This window comes from Leptonychotes weddellii, chromosome 12 (genome assembly GCF_054177405.1).
Source record: "Leptonychotes weddellii isolate Sample4059 chromosome 12, ASM5417740v2, whole genome shotgun sequence".
Lineage (NCBI taxonomy): Eukaryota > Metazoa > Chordata > Mammalia > Carnivora > Phocidae > Leptonychotes > Leptonychotes weddellii.
Genome location: NC_138380.1, coordinates 15932714 through 15960314, shown reverse-complemented (window position 1 = coordinate 15960314; position 27601 = coordinate 15932714). Strand labels below are relative to the sequence as shown.

General features: G+C 51.2%; 1 protein-coding gene across 2 annotated transcripts; it reads right to left on the bottom strand.

Annotated features, from left to right (window-relative positions):
* Positions 1-1264: 1264 nt before the first annotated feature.
* WDR91 (WD repeat domain 91) lies at positions 1265-27601 on the bottom strand. 2 transcript variants are annotated; one of them, XM_081800057.1, is made up of 16 exons: positions 27409-27537; positions 26481-26569; positions 25881-26060; positions 25110-25316; positions 23428-23511; positions 22470-22600; positions 21197-21362; positions 13363-13518; positions 11667-11860; positions 10780-10930; positions 9333-9427; positions 9005-9173; positions 6588-6696; positions 5652-5764; positions 4212-4409; positions 1265-1805 (listed from the first exon to the last, which is right to left on the bottom strand). In XM_081800057.1, exons 3-16 carry the CDS (start codon positions 26025-26027, stop codon positions 1641-1643), a joined length of 2085 nt encoding a protein of 694 aa, XP_081656183.1. In that variant the 5' UTR covers positions 26028-26060; positions 26481-26569; positions 27409-27537; the 3' UTR covers positions 1265-1640. The 2 variants fall into 2 exon arrangements, with proteins under 2 accessions (XP_081656183.1, XP_081656182.1); XM_081800056.1 differs by lacking the exon at positions 26481-26569 and having other exon boundaries at positions 27409-27601.

The following is a 27601-nucleotide window of genomic DNA, read 5'->3' as shown; positions in this document are numbered from 1 at the left end:
TTGGCCACCTGTATTTGGTAATTTCAAAAGGTCAGAGGTGAATGGGATTTGGGTTTTGTTAGTTTTTAGGCAGTATCGTGGTTTTGTTTTGTGTTTTTAGGCAGTGTGCTGTGGAAGCCCACACAATCTCAAGCCAAAGTCAAAACAAAAGGGAGGCGGGTGTTCGGCCCAGAGCTTAAAGGAAAGGAGAGAAGACATAGCTTTTCAAGTGTACTTTGTTTCTTTGCAGTCCTTAAAGACATTCCAGTAGCTGTGGAGACCATATTGAGCAGAGAGAATGGGTAATAAGAAACTGAAACAAAATGGTGAAGTGAAACAGTGAATTCTCTCACTCAAATGAAACACATGACGGCTTCTTAAATGTCCTACAGAATCACTGGGGGAGATAATTTGCTGTTTCAATGCAGAAGATGGGGAAAATCGTAAATGGAGAAGTCTTGTCTTTCTTCATTTGAAAAGAGGGTTACCAAGGTAGAAATCGGTAAAAATTTGTAAATAACTACTTAGCAGTCTCTGGTGTTCTCTCATAATTGAGTCACATAAATCCCGACTCTTCCTCCAAATCCCAGCAGAATGGGAGCCAAGGCCTTAGTACCAACTTCACGATTCTCTAGAAGTAGGTAACTGGGAGTACCCCCTGCTCCGGACCTGCACCACCAGACCTGGGCTGGAGCCCAAAAAGGCCCTACAATGACTGTTCCGAGCACCTGGGCAACAAGGCCACCCCTGTCAAGCATCGGAGCCGGAGACCCACGCCTCGCCCACCTCAGATGGAAAAGCAAGCTTGGCCCACTGGCTCCGGTCCTCTCACCATTCACCAGCAGAGGGCGCTGGCGGCTGGCTCCAGTCCGCCTCAAGGATGTGAAGGTGACAGAATGAGCGGAGCCCCAGTGGCAGAGGGACAGACACACCCAGGTGGATTGGGCAGCTGGAATCAGAGACCTCAGGCCCTAACCTCATCCCGAGAAGCTCCACCAACGCAGGGAAGAAAAGGAACACTATGACCTCCCTGACTGCAGCCCAAAGCAATAGGAAAAGCACAAACCTTAGCTAGCCAGCGCAGTGGGAGACAGGACGGCCTAGCTCCAAGGCAAAGCGACAAGCAAACCTCCCACACGGCTCAGTCCTACAGCTGGCAAGAGCGGGCACGCAGGGCCTCAGCTCGCAGCTGACCAGCTCCCTGTCGGAACATCTGCCTCTCCAAGGGCAAAGGGCGAAGGGAGACGCTCCGCTGCATGCACGCGTTCCAGAAAGAGATACCAGGTGACCATGAGAACATTCTTTTTTTAAAAAAAGATGAAAAATGAGCAAATATATACAAAATACTGTCAGTCCCTCCTGGGCCAACAGAGCAGCCAGCACTCTGCATCTCCTGCTTCCTGAACTTTCCTCCCTGCCACCTGGGGCTTGCCTCTTGCGCAGCCCAGTGTGCTGGTCTCTGGGGCACTCGTGCCATGACTCAGTGTGGCTCCCGTCCAGTCTCTGCAGCTGGACAGAGCCGGGGTTCCCTGGACAGTCTTTCCCTGAGGAGTCCCCACACTGGCCAGGAGCGGGAAGCAGAGTGCCCTGTCTTCCTGTCCTGTTTCTCCACTCCCCCCAGATAATACTGCTTCCGTGGGTGTCCCTCGGGGCGGGTCCCGTCACAGTTTATGAGCCAGCAGAGTGGTCAGCTTGATCTTGCCATCCATGGAGGCAGTGAGGCACGTCCCGCAGTCCATGGCCGTGCTCCAGTCCACAGTGACCACAGGGGCTCGGTGGCCGCCCAGGCTCAAGCAGCTCTCCAGAACCTTCTCATCCCCGCCCAGCTGCAAGATAGGAGAGGAGGCGTCAGCAGGCACTGTTCACAAACACAGCCACTTTATCCACCAAACTGCCTCGAGTCTGGGGGCTGCCACCCCACTGTGAGGCCTTCCCCGGGCACATACGCCCACCTTTCCCTTCCAGAAGATTTCAGTTTAATTTCTTGAGCCGGGAAATGCCTTCACTGTCCTGACTATAGTTATTCCTTTGTCTTAGGTGGAAAACAGTATCCTATGCTCGAAAAGACAAGAGAATGTTCTCTGCCACCTTTAACTTGCTGTGGGCCACTGCCTTCTGCACCCACCCCAAACTACACCCAGTACTTTTCCTATATGGCTTACTGCTCCCCAGCATTAGATCATGCATCTGCTGCGGTTTCCCATTTGCTTCCCCCAGGAATGCAGGCTGCAGGAGGGCAGGATGCTGATCCTCTCCTGCATCAGCGAGCACAGTGCGCCACACGCGGGCCACCGAGGACGCGTGAGCCCGGCTCTCCCTCGCCCACCAGCACCAGCCTCCCGGGACTCAGCCCACGGCCATGAAGAGTCGGAAGGGAACAAGGAAGGCGCGGTCAGGAGCATATGAATAAAGATCAATCCAGCGACAGTCAACACCCATGAGTAGGGAACCGAAGTCGCTGGCCTTCGTGGAGAAAACATCTTTAAAAATCATAGATTGTTTAAAGATTGTAAAAATGGGATCTAAAGTTCCTTATATTCCTTAAGTAACTAGACCCCATAACTGGCATTTCAAAAATTATACAGAGGGAAATCTTCCAACCCATTAACTGGTTACAGAGCAAGTGTGATGGCAAATCGTCAGCTCACAGTAGCCACCCTGGCTCAAGCTGAATGCCCAGAACCTTCTCATCCCCAGCCAGCTGCAAGAGGACAGGATAGGAGGAGGCATTGCAGACAAATGACAAAGGCTGATCGGGACAAATAACAAGTGACAAAGGCTCATGATTAAAAATACACAAACATACACACAACACACATAAAATCATACACAGAGCAAAGTATAGCCTAACAAACTCAGTTTTTAAATAATAAAATACAATCAGGCTTGCAAACACAAAGCTTTTTATAGCATCTTCTAATAGCAATTACAAGAAATTACAGAGCTAATTTTAAGAAGGCAAAAGCCACTCAATGCATCACCATCTGTAGAAAAGAGGAACCTCCGTGATGATAAGCCCGGATTACCCGGTGCCACGCTCCGGACCAGCAGTCTAGACGGCTCCTGACGCGACCCCTCTGCACTCCCCTTCCGCTCCCCCCATTCCAGTGCTCTCACTTGCCTCTATCCCTGTGGGGCCCCAAGGCCTGCCTCACTCTCCGTCCTCCCCAACTCCTCCTCCGAAGGCCTCAAATCCATAGACCACCCTCCCCGCCCCCACAGGGGTCTCCCCTGAGGTCCAGCCCCCGCCCAGCTGCCTCCGATCAGAACCCTGCCCTGCCCTGTCCCTGGTGTTGGTGTTTTGCATGTGAGCCCCACGAAAGCAGGGTTGCACCCTCCCCTGTGTGTGCTCCACAGAGCCCAGGCCGACAGCTGCACACGACTGCCATCCACAGCACGGGCCGTCCACTAACCGGTGAGCCGGCGTAATGAGGGCACGGACAGGTCATGATCCCCAGGTCCTGGGCTCGGGACCCGTCAGGCTCCCTGCTCAGCGAGGGGTCTGCTTCTCTCTCTGCCCCTCCCCCACTGCTCGTGTGTGTGTGTGTGTGTGTGTGTGTGTGTGTGTGTGTGTGAGAAAAACAAAAAAACAAACATATGCTTAGACTACAACTCAAATCCTCATCACTAGTCTGTTTGATAATACTAGTAAAATAGAAGAGATTTATAATTTCAGACGATTGTACAAAAAAGTACATGAACCAGAGAAGCTCAGACATGAGAATTAAAACAAGCACATAAACTGAGGGACAAAACGTGGACCACTTACATCCTGGTGTGATAAATCACACCCCAGATTTCTGCCTTGGCCATGGACTATAATGTCCGTGACCCACGGGACCTCCAATAAACTACAGACTTCTACACCAGATCAGAGTCACTAAAGCAGATCACGGAAGCACCTGCCCGTGCGCGGTGCGTTCCCCTAACCCAACACGCTTCCCAACGGTTCTCCCTATTTCTTCACGTTTTCTGTAACTGATATTATTCCCAAGGAACAAAAGCAGAGAAGGGCCAAAATCTTGTCAAACGACCGCAAATGGACAAGTAGGGAAAAGGATGAGTGTCGCCGCCCTGTCCCCACCCCCGAGCTGAGGATCAGTGCCCTTGCCCGGCCTGCAGCCACAAGGCACCAGCCACCCTGGGTCAGAGGCTTCTCCACGCTCAGCCCCCTCAGCCCCCACCTCCAGGAGGAACCTCCCTGCCCACCGAGACAGCCCCCACCCCAGTACCTTGTAGACGGCACCCCCTGTGGCAGAACACGTCAGCATGTAATTTCCCTCTGAGTCAAAAGCGAAGAGTCGGCCCCGGGGGACTTGAACCTGCTTGTAGCCGCTGTAACCCGACAGCACGAAAGGGCCCGTGGCGTCGGAGGGGAGGCCATACTCAGACACCTTCAGGCCGCTCCTGTGGATGTTCCACTGGATGAACTGCAACCACAAAGCACAACGTTAATGCTCTTTCAGCGGCGGAGGGGGGCGGGCCTGGGAGGGGGAGGATGGATCCCAGGGCAGAGGTGGGGGGTTGACAGGCCACCAGGAAAGGCAGTGGGATGACCCCTCAGTCTGCCCTTTCCCAACACAATTCAAACATTTTTTTAGAGAAGAACATCTTAGAAAGAGCCCGTAACTTCACAGCAGAGCATGAACTTTCTCTCTGGCCTGACTCAGGAGAGGAAAAACGTAGGCAACTGCCCACGTTTGGATTCCCGTCTCTCAAGCAGGGGGACTGTTCCAAGTGATCATTATGATTACTGTTGCTGTTGTTGTTTCTAGGGTTAGAACCCAACTGGGTTTTTCCGGCTCAGAAGAGAGGATAAATTCCAAATATGTTCCCACTGTCTCAGTGGTGTAATCAATTCAACATGAGCAGTACCATTAAAAACTAGCTTCACAGACTGTAGTGTAATAATCCTTTAGTCTACACCGTGGACAAGCCGCCTGTGTGACCACCTCCTCACTGAGAATCCTACTCAAATAAATAGGAAGTCAAGCTTTAACTTAAAAATCCCTTCCCATAGTTTTCAAATGAAGAATTTACTTTGTAATTACAGTTTTCAATGAATAATACAGGCACACAGTATAAAATCCAAAAGTACAGGAGGGTATACACGGAGACTAAGTCTTCCTCTCTCCTCTGCCTGCCAGCCTCCCACCCCAGCTCCCTTTCCATGGATCCGAACGTGTCCTTCCAGAAAGAACACGTACGGAGGCACTTATGTTCACTTTTTATCCCGCCCCCCCACCGCCGCTTCCTTTTGACTCCACTCAGGCCTATCTGCACTGTCCCTAGGAAGAAACTCGACACATCATGCTGTGACACCCGATGACCTAGGTCAGCCCAACCCGGGCCCTAAGCTGGACCGCCCCTCATCCACCTAGAGTGGGAAGAGTCACTTCTGCTACAACTAGGAGGGAGGCTGGGTTCTCCCCTTTCCTCATCGCCAACTCCCACTACACCTGTTCACACCTCACGACAGTGCCGAGACTGGTGACTGGCTGCCCCCCTTGCACGGATGACACGCTGTGGCAGAGAGGGGCCTGAGGCAGAGAGCCGCTAAAGGGCACGGTCAGGATTCATCTCAGGCCCTCATGCTATTCTGGGGCTCTCTGGAACCTCGGATGCCGAAGCCAGAGGAAAAGAGTTTGGGTCAAGCTGCGGCTGCCACCTACCTTCCCGTCCTGGCCGATACTGTACACGGTGTTCTCGTCGTAACTGAACTCCACCGAGTAGACCTCCCCGCAGTGGGCCTTCCAGCTCATGGCGCACTCGTGCTGCTGCATATCTGAGGCGATGAGATGCCGCTAAGGCCCCCACCCGGGCCCTGGGGGGCATCCGCCCACGCCAGGAGGTGTCTCTTGCCCTCCGCCCAAAGGGCGTGAACTGTTCTGGAGGCAGAGGGCCTCCTGGAGCCTCCAGGTATCAGAGAGCTGGCCCCTGCCAAAGAGCTCTTCCGGTGTGCTCATTCTCTCCTCCAGTGTATTAATCAGCGATTTAACATTTCTAAAATTGAAGCTTTTCTCCCTGGGTCAAAAATGAGGTTCAGGAATCCCTGGGCGGAACCTGAGCTCATCTGGGAAGCGCACAAGTCTAGGAAGACAAACAAGTCCTTCCGAGGCGGCCTCTGTAAGGTCCCACAGGGCGCCTGGGGGATCTGCTAGACACGGTCCCTGGTTCCCTCCCAGACTCTCAGAGTCTCCTGGGGCGGGTCTGCATGGGGCTCTTCAAGCAGCGTGCCGGATAACTCCGCTGCACACCGTCCTAATGCTCTTACCAGAAGGCACTAGCCTCCCTGAGCGGATGGCACGGCCTTACTCTCACGTGTCCTCCTGGATCTCACTCAGGCCACAGGACTCGGATCACACAGTGCAAGACTCAAGGCCTGCTAAGCCCCACCACTCCCAGGTCCATGGACACCAACCGTGTGCAAGGGGACTGATTACAGAGGTTTTGAAAAGAGGAGACTTGGACCAAAGTTAAGCTCTGTTTCAAGCATCCCAAATTGGGTGGGCTTCTGCAATAACTTCTAGTCCAGCCAGCAAAAATGCAACTCTCTTCTCTGGGCCACTGAAGGAGGGCACCAGACGGCCACGAGCACAGCTGCTTACCAAACAGCCGGATGACGCCGTCAGCTGCCCCTGTGACCAGCAGGTTCCCATTGTGATTGAAGGCTGTGCAGTTGATGGCAATGGGCTCGGGGTCCAGAGAGAACTGGAGCTAGTTAAAAACAAAAACAAAAAGAAACAAACAAAACCTAACTAAATTTGAAATTGTAGGAGAATAACCACCCAATATTCAAGAGAAATCTCTCTGAAAACGGAAGAAGATCAAGATTGGGGAGGGTGCATGAGAACATGAAAAGTGCTGGACGGTTCCACTTTCCAACTGTGACTGTACCTAGGTGCTCACATTATAGCTTCATTTCTCATTATACTGCACACCTCTGATTGCAAGATTCTTTTGCATGTACTCCATATTTCATTAAAACTTTAAAGACAACAAGTAAACATAAAACTACCCAAAGTGCCTTCGAGGCAAAGAGAAAGATGAAGAAGGATCTAACTAAGCTGGGTTGTACATGGGAAAGCACTGAGAGGTGCTGGAGGACAGATGTGTGCCAGACGGGGCGGGGAAGACCTCTCCCTAGGGGGACAGCGCGCAGGGGACAGCGCAGGACACACCCCAAAGCTGGAGCAGTGGGGAGGGCAGATTGCGGGGGCCCTGAGGGAGTGTGGACGGGAAGTCTGGAATAACAGGGAGTGGTGTGACATGTTCCGGGGTCTGTCATTCCCCGCAGTGGGTCAGGGGCACCACCGCAGGAGGTCGTGCGGCGTCCGGTGAGGGGCACTCGAGAGCCGGTCTTGGGCATGTCCCTGGAAGCGCACAGAAGTGGGCGGAATGGAAACAGTTTGCAGGTGGAGTTGACAATGTCTGCTCACGCGCTCTGCCGGGTGAGGGAGAAGGGTGGCTCCAGAAAGGCACGCAGTTTCTCAGTGGGGCACATTTGCCAAGACAAGGAAAACTTGGGAGGAGAATAGGTATGGCAGGGCACGGTGGGCGAGAATTCCGGTGAGGCCCTGACCCCTGAGCTCTGGGGAGACGCCCAGAGGGGAATGCACCCCATCTCTACAGGCAGGTGCAGGGAGGTGCGACACAGCCCATCTATAGGACAGGGACCCTTCCTGGCGTCCAGTGACCTTGGAAACCCATCTGTTCAACGCAAGGGCCACACCACGTTTGTGCCCCAAAACTAATTTCAATAAGAAACATCACTGCCGGGGCGCCTGGGTGGCTCAGTCGTTAAGCGTCTGCCTTCGGCTCAGGTCATGATCCCAGGGTCCTGGGATCGAGTCCCACATCGGGCTCCCTGCTCGGCAGGAAGCCTGCTTCTCGCTCTCCCACTCCCCCTGCTTGTGTTCCTGCTCTCGCTCTCTGTCAAATGAATAAATAAAAATCTTAAAAAAAAAAAAAAAAAAAGAAACATCACTGCCTTCTAAATGTGTGCGTTTACATGTCATTTCTCTCTCTGGGGGCTGAGGGTCACAGCAGCAAGCACCTGCCACGGTAGGTGGGTAGTCCTGGGCTCCCGAGGCAGGTGGGCCAGGTGGCCCCGCGAGCCAGCTTCCGCATGGCTGTCACTTCTCAAGAACCTGCACATGTCCCCACTACCTCCAGCTGCTGCTGGCAACTTCATGCAACGCTACGTTAATGGGGAGTCAGAGACTCCACTTGTCTCCTAAAAAACAAGCCGCTTGATTGCGTAACACAAAGTGAAAGAAGCCAATCTGACCACGTTGTAAGATTCCAACTTCACGATGTGACGGAGAAAGCAAAGCTATGGAGACAGTATAAAGACCGGCAGTTGCCAAGGTCTGAGGGGCAGGGGGGATGAGCAGGAGCACAGAGGATCTTCAGGCTGCTTTTAGTGAGAACGGCCTGTGTGGTACCGTAATGGTGGATACACGTCCTCATACATTTGTCCGAACCCAGACAGTGTACGACACCAAGACAGAGCCCAAAGGCAGGCTGGGAGCATGAGGTGATCAGCTGTGTCACTGGGGGGGCCTCTGTTGTAACCAGGGTGCCGCTCTGCTGGGGGGCCCAGCAGGGGGTAAATGGGAGATCTCTGGACCCTCCTCCCAATCTTGACGTGAACCAGAACTGCTCAAAAAAAATGTTCAAAGCCTTTCAATATAAACAAAATTAAATTTAAAAAACTTCTAATAAACCACAAGGGCGCTCTGATAGGCTGTGTGTGACTTCTAAGTCTGTGGCACAATTCTGGATGACTTCAGTTGCTAGCAACCTGCCCAACGGGAGCGTTACTACTTTTCAACACTTCAACTTTGAACCTGCTTCACCAGCTGAAATCTGAGGAGACTAGTGCTCGCTTCGGCAGCACGTATACTGAAATCTGAGGAGACCGAAGCAAAGAGAGGATGAGGCTCATCAGAAAGACAGCGCTACCGCAGGAGCGGGACCCCACACAGACCCACGGGGAGACCCCCAGGGGCAGGGCCTGCACCTGCTGCTTCATGGTTTTCGTGTCCCACAGCAGCAGCTTGCCGGGAACCTGGTTAGTAGCCTTGCTGCCAATATCTGGAGCCGAGAAGTCCACCTGGGAAGCGAGGCTCGGAGCGGCGGCCGAACAGACGAAGGAGGCCCCGTTGGGGCTGCAGGCAAGCGACAGGATTCTGCAATACACGTGGGGCTGGGTCAGCACTCCGCCTGCCCCCAGAGGAAGACAGGCTTCAGCTCTGAGGCGGGTCCTGCTGCGGGGATGGGGCAGGAGGCCCAGCACAGGACCAGGCCCCGCAGAGCATGGCGGCTGTGGGCCGTGGCCTCCCACTCACCTGGGCATATCATCATTGATGCTGATCTCACACAGATTCTTCTTGGCTTCCGTGTCATAAAGACGCACCGTCCCCACACCACTGCCCAGCAAGAGCTGGAATGAGAAGGGGCAGGGGTGCAAAGCACAGCACAGGGCTCAGGCCGGGTCAGGGAGGACCACTGCGGGGCCAGGCACACTGTGGGGTGCGGGTCTGGGCAGGCTGCAGGGGTGAGGCCCCGCCTCCGCCTACCTCCCCACACTCAGGTGAAATCTGGCTAACATGGGCCTCATTTAAAAATTACATGAAGACATCAGAGGTGACCTTGAACAGAAGCGGAACTTCAAAAGGAATCTATGGACTGGGAGAGAGGTATAGCCTCAGATACACCTGGAACTGTGCTGGCTCATTAAATGAGGCCCTCTGACCTTCCCTCCCTTTCTGCCAGTTTTAAATCCCGGCTGTGCCTGTCCTCCCTTCTTGCTCCTCATCTACCCACCACACCTCCCTGGGTACTGGCCCCTGGCTGCCTGCCCCAGTGGCACGTTCTGGGGACAGCTCTGGCTGTGTAATGGCCTCCAGAAAAAATAGAAAAGGCTATCCTTGCCTTCAGGCATTTGTGATTTACTGGGTAAGAAGCTTCAAAGATAATAATGGGTACGGCCAGAAGAAAGCACCAGAAGCAGGTCTGAGAATATCCCCCAGGAATATTACTTACCTTCTGACCTCAAACTAACATTGGCAAATTAATATGTTTACAGGATAAGCTCTGAGATCCTAGTACCACAAGGATAATTCCTGCAGGTTGTCAAAAAATTATTAAAAAACAAAATAAAACCAATGAGGTTTGCCCCTTGGGCTGCCTTGTATGATCTCCTTGGAACGGAGTACAATGAAAGAAAACACTACGAATCAACTTTACCGCCTTAACTACAAAGCCTCTCTCAAATAATGAAGTCCAAAAGGGAAAAGAACACTGTACTATGTACTAATAGCACTGTAGTAGACCTGTGGGGACCCCAAACAGGACACCATCCCCACCAGCCTAAGCTGCTACCCTGGGAGCCTGCCACGGGGAGGGGTCTCAGCAGTAGGAAGGGCAGCTGAGAACGTTCGTCGTGGGTTGTCAGAAACTGGACAGATGACAGGAGCTGACGGGGGAGAACGGGAGGTAAGCTGGTGTCTCCCCAGCCAGAGAGGAAGAAGCACTCCCCCACCAGACAGGTTTTCCAGGTCCCACTACCATCAGATTTCAATTCCTGTGAATCCAATAACCTCCCTGCTGCCCCCAAACACGAGCTTGCCGGGACAGTCTGGATGTGCGTCCCCCCAAGCCCCAGTAAGAGAGAGGGAGGGGCTGGGTTTGGCTGCCTCAGCTCAGCCTGTGGTGCCAGGTGCCAGGGGACAGTGCCGGGGGACGGCCCCGGGAACGCCTCACTTAGACGGCAACAAGGTGGGCGTCACTCACCAGCCTGTCCCGCTTGGTGGCCCACTCCAGGGACAGCAGCGGCGACTTGGAAATGGAAGACGCTTTGGTCTGCATGATGGGGTTGAAGGACCACACTTTGATGACCCCATCTACGTCTAAGCTGGCGACCCTCCTCCCCGAGCAGTCCACTCTAAGACGGAAGAGAGAAGGAGGCCGTTATCATCCTTGCCTGAGTCCACCATCCTCTTCGGCTAGTGCCCAGAGCATTGCTTTGCTGACTTCTCAACTGTTTCCCAAACTGCCTACACTCCGAGGATAGGCGTGGGCTATCTCTAGAAGTATTCATTCAGTCACCTGCCCAAGAACTACGTGCGCAGGACCTGCTCTGTGCTGAGCCCTGTGGGAAAGAGCGGGCACAGAGCAGCGGGGCGGCGCACGCGGCCCCACGCCCGGGCAACGGCGCCTCCCGCGGCGGGACTCCAGAGCCACCGGGGCCACGGCAGGGAGCCCCCCACTCTCTGCAGACCACACTCCGTGAGGCCTTCTCACAGACGTCATGCTTTTACCACGTGTGACTAAAAACTTGTACATGGTGAAGGTGTACCGAAAAGTAAAGCAACATAAAGCAAATTAAAATTAAGTCTCAGGGAGTTCAAATAAAAGGTAACTTGTTCCTAAAACTCAGAGTCCCACCGTGAGAAAGGACAGAGAGGCTACCCCCGCCAAGAGCAGCTGTCCAGCCCTCCTCGGACTCTGGAGGAATGACTGTGGTCCGTCAGCGACCATCCCACCGGGTGGACCTCCTGCCTGCCACACCTTCACACGCACAGCCGGACAAGCCAGGCTTCCCAGCGAGCCAGCCCCTCCAGCCCAGTCGGCACTTTCCCTGCCGGGGGCCTCCCCCTGACCCCCAGACCCCAGCCCACCTGCAGTGCATGATGGAGGAGTGGTGCTCCCCGTACTCCTCCTGCCCCAGCACAATGAACGGCTGCTCGGGGCGGGCCCCTCCGCCCTCGGCACCCGCTGCAGAAGCCCGCGTCAGCGTCTCCAGCGCCTCCACGCGGAGCTCTGGGCAGGGCTCGGCCTCTGGGCCACTAGCCTCGGCCTTCTTCTCTGCGCTCTGGGACAAGCAAAGTGGGGACAAGTCAGCTGTGAGCGGTCCGCACATCTGGGGACCCGCTGCAGGACAGCTAGGATGCCAGGCCACCGCATGCTGGGGGAGGCTCTCAGCGGGCACAGGCTCTAGAAGACAGAGCTCTGGATGCCGAGAGCAGCACCCAGCTTGTCCCAGGACAGGCAGGCTCCTGCTCTGCCAATGGCCCCTCTCTGGAGACCTTCCCCCTCTCATAGGCCCTGCTGAGGGAGTAGTGGGCCATGGGCACCCTTGCCCTGTCACAGCTGACACGACGCAGGACAGGCCGACAATAAAAATTAGTGAGCACCTAGTAAGTGCCAGGCACTGTGTGACTACATTTGATTCGCGCATTTAATCCTGCCCCAAACCATCTGAGATCCTATTATTAACCCCATTTGATGACTGTGGAAACTAAGACTGAAAGCAGAAAGTTAAGTAACCTGCCCAAGGTCAGGAGCTGGCAAGGGGCAGAACTGGATATGAAGCCAGGTCAGTCAGAGGCAGGCCTCGCCCCTCACCAGCATCCCACCACACCAGTGCCAAGAGACCGAGGCGACTGGCCACACGCAAAGATGGAGACCCGAGGACAGCCGCAGCGCCAGAAGAAGGCCGGGCCCCAGAGGGCACCCCACACACCCTGCCGCCTGGCAGGTCCGCAGCTGCCTTGGTCTCTGCCTCGCCGGTGCGCTGAGTGTTGGCCACCATGACTACGACTGTTCCCCCAGACATAACCCGGGCCAGGGGGCATCCGCCAGGGCAAACTCCGCCACCCCCCACGGCTCCTGAGGCTCTTCGGAGTGCTCCTCGGCGTCTCAGAAAGCACAGTCCCACAGCAAAAATGTAACAGCAGGAGACAGACCTCCAAGCTCAGACTGGCGCCTTCGGGGGGCGGCTGAGCTCAGGGGCGTCTCTAATCCGACAGTGTCGGAACGGGACACCCTGAGGTCAGAGCCGTGGGGGTCTACGCCATCAGACTGCAGCCGGCGCAGGGCTGGGGAAGCAGCACGAGCGCTTCTGAAATTGGCAAGAAGCCCCAAACAGGGGATAAGTGGTCAACAAGGTGACTTAGCCAGTAAATCCCTTGGGCGTTTCCCTTCAATCCGGAGTATGTGACAGAAAGAGAAGCAGCTTTACTGCCAGGAAGAGCAGACCCTGACCCATTTTCGGGAGAAAGGGGAGTCCCAGGACTCAGCGCGGCAAGGGGCCAGGAGGCAGCACAAGTCGGTGCGACAGGGCAGCGTCTCCAGCAGGGGATGCGGGAGGAAGGGACCCTGTGACGGAGCAAGGCTGGGTGATTCTGGGTTAAAGCAAGGGAAGCAGGTCTCTCTGGCCAAGCCTCAGAGAACCTGTGACCCGCGAACAGTATGACGCAGAAATCAGGAGAGGTAAGCGCACGCTCTGCACCACCCCATCCGTATCCACGGCCCCCAAGAGTAGCCACGCGATGTCCGCACAGGCACTCGTCTGCTGCCAAGACCAAGCCATACCTGCAAAGTCATAGAGAAGAGCTCCTTCCTCTCTTTGCCGTGGTCCTGCAGGCGCCGCTGTCGGTGCTGCGACCAGCTGGACTCCCCAGACGCCAGCCCGCTCAAGAGGCTCTTCCCATCTCGGGGCCCGCACGCAGCGTCCTTTCCTTTAGTGGCCTAGAGGGCGAGACACCGGGCGGTGAAGTGTCGCTTCCTGCCTGAGCCCAGGCCATGACCCCTCAGCCAGGGAGGGAAGCAGAAGCCAGGGGGCAGCTTTGCTACCCCACAGCTCCTGGGTAAGGTTCCTCCAGGGCGGTGCTGAGAGGTAGTTAGAATGTTACCCTCTCAGCCTAGGGGTGAGTCAAGGGTGGAACGCGAGCAGTCTGGACCCCCTCCTTTCGGTTCTCCACTCCCCTGTTATAAGAGGTAGGTCACCAGCACTCCTCAGCCTGCCATACCCTTCACCTGCAGACAGACAGACACATACAACTCCCTCATCTAACCAGAACAATTAACTCTAGCTACGGGGGAGGAGACCCGTGCTTACTAAGCGATGACTATGAGAGGGGTCAGGCCCTGTGCTAGGTGTCAGAAACATCCGCAAGCAACTCTATGTTTGGGCAATACAAAAAAAAAAAAAAAAAATTATGCAACATACAATCACCTCTCTGGAGGCAAAAAGGAACACAAAGCCCTCTCTTGTTTGGGGCCAAGTGTATGACTAAACCAGCTAATGTTAACAAATACTGAGGTATTTGGAAATGATTACTAGGCAATCAGAAATTCTTAACAGAAATTGTTGGAAACTCAAGGACCTTTGAGCAAGATACACTGGACAGGAAAGAAACTGGCATCTTCTGGCCCCTTTTCATGGCAGGAGTGATAAAGTCGACCATGGTTACAGCAAATGAATTCAATAATCCCCACCCACTTCCATGGGGAGAAGATTCTTAATCTAGAGCCTTTTTAATTTTTTTAAAAAGATGTATTTATGAGAGCGAGCGAGCATGGGGGGGGGAGGGGGGAGGGAGAGAAAGAATCCCAAGCAGACTCCCTGCTGAGCACAGTGGCGGACTTGGGGCTCGATCCCATGACCCTGAGATCATGACCTGAGCTGAAACCGAGAGTTGGACGCTCAAGCGACTAAGCCACCCAGGCGCCCCTAGAGCCTTTTTAAAAGATGTCACCTCATCCTTTCCAGATTATCTGGCTGAGCTGTTTCCAACCTTATTCCCACAAACTGTGATAGTCAAAACTGCTCCCCTCCCTCCGCCTTATGTTACACTCTGAGCAAAGGGATCTGGATGCAAACAGCCACTCAGGTTTGAGACCAACCTCTTGGCAAGTCATCTGCACACAAGACATAAGGCAAGAGAACAAACTCAACCGAAGTCTGCTTGTTGCTTTTCTACTTCTTCTACTTCCTAGTTTTCATGTTAATACTAAACAACTTAAAACAATTAACACAGATTCCTTGGGACCCTGGAGCCATGGGAAGAGTTAAAAAGGAAATTTTAAAGGACTACGAGTTCACATGGAGCCTAACTGTAGCTGACCTTCACGGTGTTGGTTATTTCTGTTTTTCTGACTGAGGTGATCTCAAGCGTACCACTTATGCTTGTGACAGAGGTTTCTTCTAGGGAAAGTATTTGATTCTCCACATTCTGGCTTATTTTAGGAGAAGTAGGGTTCTTAGTCAAGATAAAAGAGATAACCTAAAAAGAAAACCCATGACAACAATAATAGCATCAAAATAGATCACTCATTGAATGCTGACCATATAGAAGGCACCGTGCTAAGAACTTTACAAATGTTCCCTTAAAATGAAGATGAGGACATTACTTTAACATGAGGAAGTGAGGCTTAGGTTAAGTTACTGCTCACACAAGGAGAAGTGGACAGAGGTGGAATTCCCACCCAAATCTGACAGCAAACCCCACGCTCTGAGAAACCTGATGAAAGCAATAGCATGAAAAGAGCACAAAGAAGAAAGTGACAGTGAATAGAAAAGATGAAAAAAGAAAAGAAAAGAGAAGAAGAAATGTCATGTTCCCAGAGCTAAATAACATAACAAAGACAAGGCCCTTCTCACAGTACTTCTGGCCATTTTTGAGAAGTAACTCATGGTTTGTGGAACCCTGAAGAGGTTCCACAGTTTTAGAAAGTGCAAGAAGACTTCTCTTACCTACCCACACGTAAGAGGTGGTCAAGATATACGAGGAGGTCTTGAAACTATGGCGTACCTCACATGGCCCCCAGGTGGGCTGTGCTCACTCCCTGGGACGTGATCCAAGGGTGCCGGCCCTCATTATACGAATCCAATGATTCCTCCCCATCTCTCTAACCAAGAGGGCAAATCAGACTGAAGACTTCCACAAGGGTAGCTATGCTTGTATCAAAATAGACTTTAAGCCAAAGACTATGATAACAAAGGAGGTCATTATGTAATGATGAAGGGGTCCATCCAGTAAGAGGATATGACACTTGTAAGTATTTATGCACCTGACACAGGACCACCTAAATATATACAGCAAATACCAAGGAGAAATAGGCAGCACCTTCAACAATGGAGAGACCATCCAGACAGAAAATCAATAAGGAAACACTGCACTTGAACTACATTTTAGACAGACCTTTTGATGGACCTAAAAGACAGACACAAAACATTCCATCCAAAAGCAGAATATACATCCTTCTCAAGCACATGGAATATTTCCAGGGTAGATCACATGTTAGGCCACAAAACAAGGCTTAATAAATTTGAGAAGATTGAAATCATATCAGGCATCACAATCATATCAAACTACAAGTCAACCATAAGAAAATCTAAAAAGTCACAAGTATGTGGAGATTGAACAACATGTTCCTGAACAACCAATGGATCAAAGCAGAAATCAGAAACTAAAAAATATCTTGACAGAAAATGGAAACATGGTGCACCAAAACTGAAAAGATGCAGCAAGAGCAGTTCTAAGAGGGAAATTCATAGCGACAAATGCCTGCATCAAGAAACAAGAAAGATCTCAAATGAACAACTTCCTCGAGGAACTAGGAAAACAAATGAAGCCCAAAGTTAGAAAAAAAGGAAATAATGAAGATCAGAATGAAAATTAATGAAATAGAGACTAAAAAGACAACATAAATGATCAATAAAATAGCCAGTTTTTTAAAAGATAAACAAAATAGATAAACCTCTTCCAAGAGAAAAAGAGGACTCAAAAATAAATAATAAATGAAGAATTCCAAAACACGTCTCTAAAAGCTCTCACATTTTTTTTTTTTTAAAGATTTTATTTATTTATTCATTAGAGACAGAGAAAGAGAGGCAGAGGGAGAAGCAGGCTCCCAAGGAGCAGGGAGCCCGATGCGGGACTCGATCCCAGGACCCTGAGATCATGACCTGAGCCGAAGGCACACGCTCAACCATCTGAGCCACCCAGGCGCCCAAAACTCTCACATTCTAATAGAAAAGACAAAAAAACCGACAGTAGAGGCCACGTTTTCTGGTTAAACGTGGCTATGGCAACTCCACAGTCAGCTATGTACACAGCAGGGAAGAGAAGGAAGATCACTTTCCTGGGTTGACAGCTATTTTCCAAAATAATGGGATCCAGGCAAGTGAGGAAGTCTCAAAAAGCCTGGACCAACTATTATGCAGTTGTGACAGATTTACCAGCCTGACCAAGAGATCTTTACACTGGACATTGGAGAACAAAAGGGAAAAGGATCCATACAATATTGCATTCATGCCCTGGAAGTACGTGGACCACAGCGGATCCAGCCTGGGACCCAAGGGTGGGGAATGCCACAGAGGGCAGACAGGTACTCTGTGGCCACTCCCTTCCTCCCCTGCTTACCCGCTACACCTGAGAAATGGTGTCTCTTCTCTTTTCAGTGCTAAGTCTTAAGAGCATTCAATGAGCCCATACTGATGGAAGAGAAGAGGCGTGAAATGGACTTCAAATTCCTCTAGCTGATACAAAAGTCACTTGTAGCACTTCCCCAGCCCAGACAGGACATACAACATGAAGAACAAAGGCAGCGCTTCCCTCCAAGTCAGGATGGCAAGGAAGTTTCCGGTAGGTCCTCAGGTAAGGGCTGGACCATCCTCCAAAATGAAAATTCAAACAGGTGTCAACAAAAGGCACCACAATGACTGAAAAACTGCTTTTATAATGAGAGAGTAAGAGCCATGGACCTACATGTGACCTATCAGATCTGGCTTAGAGTGTCTCCTTCAGCTGCATCTCATTATTTACTCAAGAAGGGTGAACAACAAAAAAAAACGATAATGTACTAAAAGCTGATGAACGCAGCTCTCCACGGAACACTTTAATAAGTAGGTTAAGGTAAACTTGTGTCTAGCTACAACTGTACCTAACTTAAACAAATGTTTACTGTGATGAAACTGGTAACTCACAGTTTTGAAAGCAAACCTCATAAAAGTCTTAACTACCAGATTCACATAACATTCCAAACGGTCCAAATTATATTGTCATATTCCATCACAATCTACCTGTCTTCTACAGTTCAGAACAAATATTTTAACCTGTGTTTTATCACTTCACCTTTGCATTTCTCTCTGGAGAGAGAGAGAGAAATTAATTTTCAGTGGCCTGAGCAGAGTTTACCAAGCAGATACCCAGATGGGGCAGGAAACAGGTTCCAGTAATCTGGTCTCGCCTGAAGTAAAACAAAGCTACCCAGAAGACAGGACCTCATCACACATAAAATTATAGACCAAAAGTCGTGGGAAAGGGCTCCCTTTTCCTCCATCCCATTAAAATCCATGGAAACAGCCCCAAGGGCAACTGAACACATGAAGTAATTTGATGCTAATAAGAGTGACAAATGCAGAAGTCTGCTTTCTTTACATTGCAGCCAATTAAAGGTTACCTCTATAATAACCGGCAGTCCATCGCTTCCTGAGCAGGAGTGGAAGGAGCGGCACCAGAAGGCTGGAGGGAGGATGGAGTGCAAGTGCAGGCTGGGTGAGCCAGCGGCGCAGGTGCCCTCAGGCACCATGGTAACAGAGATCCCCGAGGAGCTTGGGAGCTCTGGTTTTAGAGTTACTTCCATTTGTTTCTTAAATTCTGCCTCCAGAGTCCTATAAAGCCCAGAGTGCATCACCATATGTTGTGCCACGGACAATGCCATGAACATTTCAGGAGTCATGACCAACAATTACAACGACCCATCACAAGTGGGCAAAATGCTGACGTGATTGAAATGTACAATGTTATATATAAATAATTATTTAAAACAGGAAAGCCGGATTATTTTATTTATTGCTAATATAATAACACAGCTTCTGTTTTTCTTTTGCTTCTTCATTAGTAATAAAGGGAGAAAAAGAGCCCTGTTATGTCAGAAGTGAAAAAAAGACTCCGTGCTTCATAGGCGCTAACAAAGCAACATGGCTCATTAAAAAGCCAATGTCATTTTCTGTAAGTTAAAAGCAATGTATCATTAAAATCACAGGAAGCAATCATACAGCTAACTGCATTTGGTACTGGTAAGAGAGCACCTCCAATTGTACACTCAAATTTGGTGTATTAATTGTAACAGAAGACTTAAAACATTAGAATGTGTCCCAGAGGTGGGGGAGCAGGATGGTGAGGGGTGTAGAAATCATGCCATATGAGAAAACAGTGGAAGGGAGATGGAAGAATGAACAGAGAGTGCTCAGCATGGAAAGATAGGAAGTGTCCTAACAAAAAGCCTTATCCTATGTAGCTCAAAGGGCAAAAGTAAGATCAGCAAATAAAAATTATAGAGGTTTCTACAAATAGCTAACAGGCAAACAACCCCACATCAACAAGTAGTGAGCTCCACATCACAGGAGGCAATCAATCAGGATGTGCTCCTCTACAAAACAGGAAGGGGTGCCAAATGATCTTTAAGCTTCCTCCAACTCTAGACTTCTGATTTTCTTGAACCTCAAATACACTAGTTATTTTCAGAATTGAAACATCAATGCAGAGTCTAATTAACAAATTAATAAAACCACAAGTGACCCACTACTGGATTTTTCAGATGGTAGACATCTATCGCCCCCATTCATGGAATGGAAAGAGAGCTACCTTCACTCTGTTAACATACCATGCACACAGTGACCCAACTTCTGTTGGAATGTATTTTAGAGGCAAGGACTGCTTGCTGAGAACTGCATTCTCACCCTCATCCCTTGAACATGAACTGCACACACAATTTCCAATCCCATTCCCATCTCACAATGTGACACTTAGTTCCTGAACACATGAAGAACAAAGCCGCAGGCTTAACCCCAAAGAATCCATCCTCGTATTTTCTTTCATCTTAAGTCAATGAAACTGAATTTCACAATTTCATGCATTTTTCAAGAGACCTAGCGCCCCATCCATCATCTATTACACTTAGAAAATATTGAACTGTGACAGAGATTGGCAGAGCAGACGGTAAAACTTACTCAGCCACATTCCACAGAACTAGAATTCAGAAAAACAGCCGTGGGTACCACCAGGATGGCTCTGTGCTGGCCACAGGCCTCCTGAAAGCCAGGTGGGAGTCATTTTGCGTGGCTGGTGCCTCAGGTCTCAGAGCTGAGTCGGGGACTCGGGTAAGCCAGGGCCTTCACTAATACGACCAGCACTGCTACAACGTCCTGGGGGTGCCCAGTGCAATGAATTCTCCCCCCAGGCAGGACATGTATTCGTCGCATCCCAAGCAAATTGGGGTGACTTTAAGCCATCTGAGCGAGGATGCTCAACAAGGAGCCGGGGCCGAAAGCACATCGCCTGACTCCAAAGCCTGCCCTCTTTCCTCTCCAGTGTCCTGCTCGGCGGCTGCACTTCCACAGCAGAACAGCCCCGCCAGCCCTGGGCAGACCCCCCGCTTCCTGGCCGCAGGGGGCAGCCCTGAACTGCTGCGTCACTTGCAACCATTCTCAAGCCAAGGGTGGTAGGAGAGGAAGCCAGCGATTATGACGACTGACTTTATCTGTAACGAATAAAAATACATTAAAGGAGAAAGGATCCCTGTCCAAGCAATGAAGCGTGATGGTGGGTCTGTTAAACTTTCACTCCGGAAGGCACTGCTGAAAGCAATGAATTCTGACCATCTCTGCCAGGAAAACTCCTCAGTGGGACCCACGGCTGTTTTGGACGTGAACTGGCGTAAAAGAAATTCTCTTGCGAGCTTCTATAAAAGCGAAAAATAGCCAAAGGCCTTTGCGGAATCAGTAAACCCCAACTTGTAAAAGCAATGCACTAATTCAGAAGTAACTCTAATTTACTCCTTCTCTATACACTGCTTTAGATGACCAAAAATTCAAAATTCCAGAATTGCTTGAATTCACCCTCAAGCCACCACATCCCAGTCACAAGCTCTCATGAGTTCAGAGCAATTTATGAGGAAAAGGGAAGAGATTCAAAGAGCCCTTCTCACTGCCAAGCAGCCTCTCCCCAGGCTGTCACAGGCTTTCATGCTCTGCACAGGAGTGCAGGCGATGTAGAGGGCAGGGGGCTGGGGGAGAGGTCCCTCCAGGGCAAACGAGGGTCTGAGACCTGGCTCACAGCATCTCCCCACCCCCACCTCACTGTGCCCCTCCCCAGACGGGAGAAGGGAAGGGGGGCGGGCGGAGGCTGTGCGAGGTGGATTTCCTCCTCACTGCCTCAGTGCCTCCACTCTACTCTTCTCTATGTAGCGCCTGACACTAAGTGTGAGAGGAAGGAAGAAAGGGAGCGAGATGTGAAGTCAGGACCTCACCAGCATACCAGAGAAATCAGTCCTAAGGAGAGAACAAACAAGGTCTGAAAGTGCAGTCAGCTGTCAGGGGCCTCTTGGCAGGAGTTAGAAAGGCAGGTCTTGCGCTCACCTGGCCGCCGAACGGCTCCTTCTTGGCCGAGCTCTGAGCCTGAGAGGGACCCTGGGCAGGCGACAACCTTGAGGGGCTCTTCTTACTCTGAGGCAGCAGTGAGGACAGGAAACCCACTCGAGGCGACTGGGACAGGGAAGTGTTCCTCTGGCTGCACACCATGGCTCTGGACAAGCAGACACACAAGGTCACAGGGCTGGAGGGGGACCTGAGGGAAGCCAAAGCACAGGCCTCCTGGGCTCCGGATGGCACCAGGTTCATGGCCCGGCGTTCAGGCAGCATTATCCCTGGGACGGTTTCCTGTACCCAAGGGAGCCGGCAACCTCTCTGGCACAACGGGGACGCCCGCGGCGCTCTGAGGGCGGAGGCAGGGCTCAGAGCTGTGCTGCCCACTAGCCCCCGGCTACACGGGCCGCTGAGCCCCTGAAATGCGGTCAGTCCCAAGTGCGATGTGCTGGAGAGCAAAACCCACACTGGAATTCAAGCCTTAGCATGAAAATGGTGCAAAATATCTCCCGAATCCTTTGTTTCTATTCATCCCATGCTGAAATGATGTTGTAGACATATTGGGCTAAATAAAATACGTCATAAAATTAACTGCACCTGTTTGTTTTTACTTGGTTGAAGTACAAATTTTTAAGGGATGTTTCTGGCTTGCCCTTGATTTCCACCCGACCGGGCTAGCTGAGATACTAGGGCAGTTTCACCCGGTACAGCACTCGGCCACATGTAGGTTTGGAATCTGCCTGCCTGGCTTTGCATCCTGACTCACCAGCTGTGTGACCACTCTGTGCCTCAGTTTCTTCAACTGCTACATTATTCTCATCAGCTGGGGCCTCTACTTTAACTGGCTGTATTTTAAGGTTGCCTCTCTTCCCCTCTGCTTACCTCTTCAAACCCTCGGACGGGAGCAAGCTTCCACCACAGATTGCATCCAACCTGTTGGGTGCCAACCTTTTCATCTTCGAGGCACTCCTTCCCACACACACACACACACACACACACACACACACACTTCCAGAGGCTTTACAACAGCGTCTGTGTTTATCCAGATGTGCATCTGGATGTGTGGGCCCCCTCCCTCGGGGCAGGTTCAGAGGCTAGAAGGCCTTAAAAGCCAGGGGATTTTACTCAGATAGCTCAGGCGGGAACAGCAAGAGCCAAGGAGGCACTCTGGCAATTCCGTGTCACCAGAAACAGGGGGGTCAGGGTGAGGTGACAGGGGACAGAGGAGAGGAGGGACCCCCCTGCTCCCAGGCAGGCACACACTCACAGTTCCGAGTCCCCCAGGCGGTCCATGTTGGAGACATAAGGAGGCAATCTGTGCTGGACCAAGGCCTCCCCCTCCTCAGGCTGCAGCTCTTCTTTCTTCAGGCGGTGGATTTCAGCTTGCAAGGCGAAAAGCTACGTAGCGGTAGAGCGAGTTAGATGGTGCTCTCACCTCATCTTCCCTCTACTAAGGAGCAGGGGGCACATCACGTCCAACACCCAACCTCGCCGGCTCCAGAGGCCCCTGGGCCTGGGCCTCGGGGTGCCGGCCTCACCCTCTGCTCACCGCCGAGCAGGAGAACGGGCCAGTGCTAGCTGTCCCTTCACTGCACGGAGGCGAGAAGCCAACAACTGTCAGACACACAGATCCCACTTTTCCATCATCTGACTTGCTTCTCCTTGAATTCATTACATATACATTTCCTCCTGAATTATATATATATATACATATATATACATGCACCCAAAATGCAAACAGCTCATAATCTTCCTTTTTCTGGAAATATGACCTACAGTTGCCTTAATTTCAAAAACAGAGAAGCGCTCCTCAGACAAAATGTAAAGGCAAATGTGGGTCCCCTGGCTCCATCGTTTTACCCAAGTAGAGGCTCACAGAGCTGAGCAGAACAATGAAATTATATGTGGGTTGTTTACAACCCAGATGTGGATATACAGGACTGCGGGTACGAAAGAGACATAGGAAAGCACATAGTCTTCCTCCTCTCAAAGTTCATTACCATTGCTACGTTGTTCTTGCTACACATGGGACTTAAAATATGAACCTGACCTCTGGTTTCCAGAGACTATTACAGCCCCCAAAGCTCCATACTGACTCTCTGGTGACTCACTTGCATCTGAGATCAGTGCTTTCCTATTTTTAATCAGCCCTCCACCACCACTACCTAATTTCACACACGAAAAGCAGAAGTTCTTCCCAAGAAGCAAGTGTGTTCAGAACAAACCTTCTGGCGAAGAACTTCATTTTCTTCTTGAACCTGGTTGGTCCTCTGGCATTCCGCATCGAAGTTCAGGATCACGGGAACTGGTGCACAAAGTTAAAGAAAAAGCCTGCCTGCGAAATGCTTAAAAGCCCTTCCCAAACTCTTGACACAGCAGCAAAACCATTAAACACGAGTCACAGGGAGCAGAGGACAGACTTGGTCCTGCAGCCTCTCCATAGCTGTATGGTGTCTCTCCCTTAAGCTGGGTCTGGCCTTCCTCCAGAGACTCACAGACACTCACGCCAATCTGGCTGGTCAGCCCACAGAGAGGACGTGAATCTAAACCTGAGCGTTTTCTCCCAAACACCAGCAGTAAGGAGCTCACATTCACTGGGCTTTGCAGCCAGTGCAAGCCAGAGCAAGGTCAGTGCAGCCACTGAGAAGCAATCCCAGGGGCCAGCTGGTCTACCATCTGGGCAGAAGGCTCGGCCACTTGGCTTGCCCCTCCCCAGACCGAACCTCTTCCTAGCAAAGGTGTAGACTGAGGAGAGAGCTTTCTGCACACTGGACAGTCCCATGCCATGCTATGAATATCCACGTTCTAGGTCAGGGTGTCAGCCTTTCCCACCCCCTTAAACAGCTTCAGTCAAGAGGAGTACAAAGGGCCTCAGTCCTGGGGAAGTGAACCGTGGCTCAAATGTGTGTGACCTAGTTTGCAGGGCACTGTCTTGCACTGAAAAGACCTTCAGTGACATTTCCAATTTCCCTAGAGGGCCCATATGGTCATGTCATAACCAATGGGCTGAGCCCCCTGCTAGTTTAGCCTGAAAGCCCTCAGGATAAAAAGCAGCAGGGGATTCTATACCTGGCAAGGGTGGAATTCACACTCAGACCCACAGCACAAAAGGGGCACCCTTCCTACCTCCACCAGCTGTCCCTCCCAGAGGCCAAAATGGCCACCTGTGGGTAGGCCTCTACAACACCCCATTTATCAGTGACTCACCAGGCAGCTCCCTTCAAACCAGATTCCCTTCTCCTCCTCTAGGATTCCAGCCTAAAGAGCATGAGCATTAGGGGATGTCCTGGGCCTCAAGAATGCAGGCTTTCTAAGACAAAATGGTAAACATGGTGAACTACAAATTACTTACATTCTCCCTCTCTTAAATATCCATACACTTTTTCTGAAAGGTGCTCTGTTTTCTAGCAAGTTGAGGAACACTGAGGTCACTGTCAGGGAGTGACCCAAAAGCGAACACAGGAAGGAAGTTCTAGCCCAAGAAGTATTCTGACCTGCTACCTGATCTCAACAAAGGCAAGTAATACCCTCAAGGGCACAGGGCTTGCACAGACAGGGTATTCTCAAGGCTGGTCAGTGGCACTGAGCAGCAGCTGCCTACCAACCCCTGCACCTGCTCAGCCGTATCTGAGGGCTCCTGGCAGAGCCAGGCATCGTACCCCACTGCTATGACTGTCCTCGCTCATGCATGTCAGCTGTCACTTCAGCAGCAGCACAACGGAGATTTATGATTACCTGGCCCGCTGACAAAAATAACCACAATCTGTCCAGCCCCCTCATGTAACACATGACAACGAAGCTTGGGCATTTTGTAGAAGAAACAATTGCATCAAGAGCAGCGGCCACTGATCACGTTGTCTGGAAGCCCCAGACCAAGCCCACAGCCCCAGGCGGCTGAGAGGATATGCATGCACTGAAACAGGACACTCAGGAAGTTGTGCAGGGACACAATGAAGGTATCGGCCCACTGTCGAGAGAAGTAGGTAGCAAAGGTGGGGTTGGTGTCTGGGGATGGCAGGAAGGGCAGGACAAACCAATCCTTCCACTCAGCCTGGTTCTGGAGCTCTGTGGCCTGCTTTGCAAAGAACTCTTGAGCTTTGTCATTTCTGTTTGTCTGCCAAGACAAAGAGGACATAGCAAGAAGGAGTAAGAGACAGAAGTCCAGAATTAAGATTTGTCATTACTGCACAAAAGAGCGCCTCTGGATATCAGCCTGCCAGGTAAGTAGCCAAATATAATCTACAAATGCCATAAAGGATGTCACTTTTCTCAAGTTCCTTGTAATTTCCAAGAAGCTGGTTTAAACTGAAGCCCCGAAGATAAATGCCATCCTAAAAATTAATTCCTAGTTGATTTTCAAATAATCTAAGTGACTTATTCCCCCAGGTGAGCTATAATCTTTATTACTCAAACTTTCACCCAGCTACTTATATCCTTTGAAACACCACCCAGTCTTATGCACTTAAAACAAGAGAGGAAACAGGAATGAGGAAGACAAGTCAGCTGATCTACAGATGAGAAGGGGGAAAAAAAGGTAGGAAAACAGTCAAAAATAATTTGCACTGTGACTGTTCCACCCTTTCCCAGAGGAACACAGAGAGTCCTCCCTAGAAATTAAAAGAATATCTATTTCAGGGTCAAAGAACTCTCTCCAAGGAATCCCTGAAGCAACAAGCACCTGGATGGTGTAGACGAGATAAAATCGGAACAGGCTGGTTTTCAGCTTGTTGATGGTGGGTCTATATATATCCTCCAAGCGGCTGAAGAGCCGCCGTTCCAGGTAACTCCAATAATCCCGAAGGGCAGCCAAGTCATACACCTGCATTAACTGCTGCAGCTGGTCCACAATCTTGTCCACCTGGTGGAGAAAGATGGGATGGAGAAGGTGGTGAAGGACAAGAGGGAATTTTCCCATCACTTCACAGAGCTAATACAGCTTTTTCCTCTTGCTGTGGCTTCTGAATGTTAAAGGTGTTTTTTTTTTTAATTAGCAATCTATAAAACGTTCAAAACATAGTAATGTAATAGCTTTTGAGTTATTTTCTGATGTTAGATATGTGGTTTGACCCCCTAGCAAGCATGGAAATTTCAAGCATAAAAGCACAGAGCAGGAGACCTGAGTCTAGGTCATGGATCAGTGTCTGGCTTACTCAAGCAACTTGACAATGTTACTTCGACTCTTTGGTCTCCGATGCCTAAGATTTCAGAAAACAAAAACAGAGAGACAACATCCATCATCCTCCTCCCAGCTCCACCATTCCAGGAGTCCTAGACTCACGGAGAGATGCACGGACTGACTCCTTCAAGTCAGGGAAGCTCCACCAAAGCCCTGGCAGTTGCTCAGACTGTCAGCCAAAGAAGTCAACTCTGTGTGAGAAATCACACCGGAGGACACAGTCTGGAAAAGGTTTTAGATGCCAATCCAACACCCCCATCTTACAGAGCAGGACACTGCGGCTTGGACAGCTGGAATCATTTGCTTTTGCCACTGATACCGCTAACTTTGGCAAGACAAGAACCCAGGTCTCCTAACTTCCCCAGGGCTCTTGCTGCTAGCTCACTGCCTCTCAGTTCACCTGTCAACACCAGTTAGACTCAGCAAACACACAAATCACACACATATACATTCCAACAACTTCTCAACAGAAAATCATGTCTGAGCAGGGGAAATATAATGTTTTAAAATGTACAAAGTCTTCCTCAACTGCGGAGACAAAATTGCCAGTAAGTCACTCACAATGCCATTTTAAACAAACACCAGAAGATACCTGAACCCAGCTAACATTTTGGGCTGCAGATCCCTTTGCTCTCAGTGCTAACTTTTGAATATTTCTGTTGCCCAAACTTAACTATCTACCCAACCTTAGCTCCTAAAACCCTTATCTCCATCCTGGCCAGATGACCAGCATCTGCTTGGAGGCTGGAGTGGAGGACAGACACCTGCACCAGGAGTCAGGGCACCTGGGCTCCAGCCTCAGCGATGCTCCTGACTCGCTGGGAAACTTCAGGCAAGTCACGTCCCCTCTTTAGGACCTCAGTTCCTCATGTGTCAAGCGAGGGCCAGACGCGCTGATGTCAACGGTCCCCCCCCCCCCGCCCCCGGCGCGGCGATAGCGCCGCTCCCGCCCCGGAGGGCATGGGGGGGGAGCCCGCTCCGGTCTCCCTCGGGGCCGCCTCTGCCCACACCGCGCCCGCCGGCCCCTCACCCGGAACCCTTTCTCTTTGTCCGCCTTGATCTCGGCGTCCAGCTGCCGCAGCGTGTGTGTAAAGCCGCGGAAGAGCAGGTACTCCCGGACCAGCTCGTCAGTACGCTCCACGGCCTCCGCCATCGCTGCGCCAGCGCCGTGAGCGGTCGCGGCACGCGAGGGACGGAGGGGCGGGGCCTGGGCCGCGCAGGGC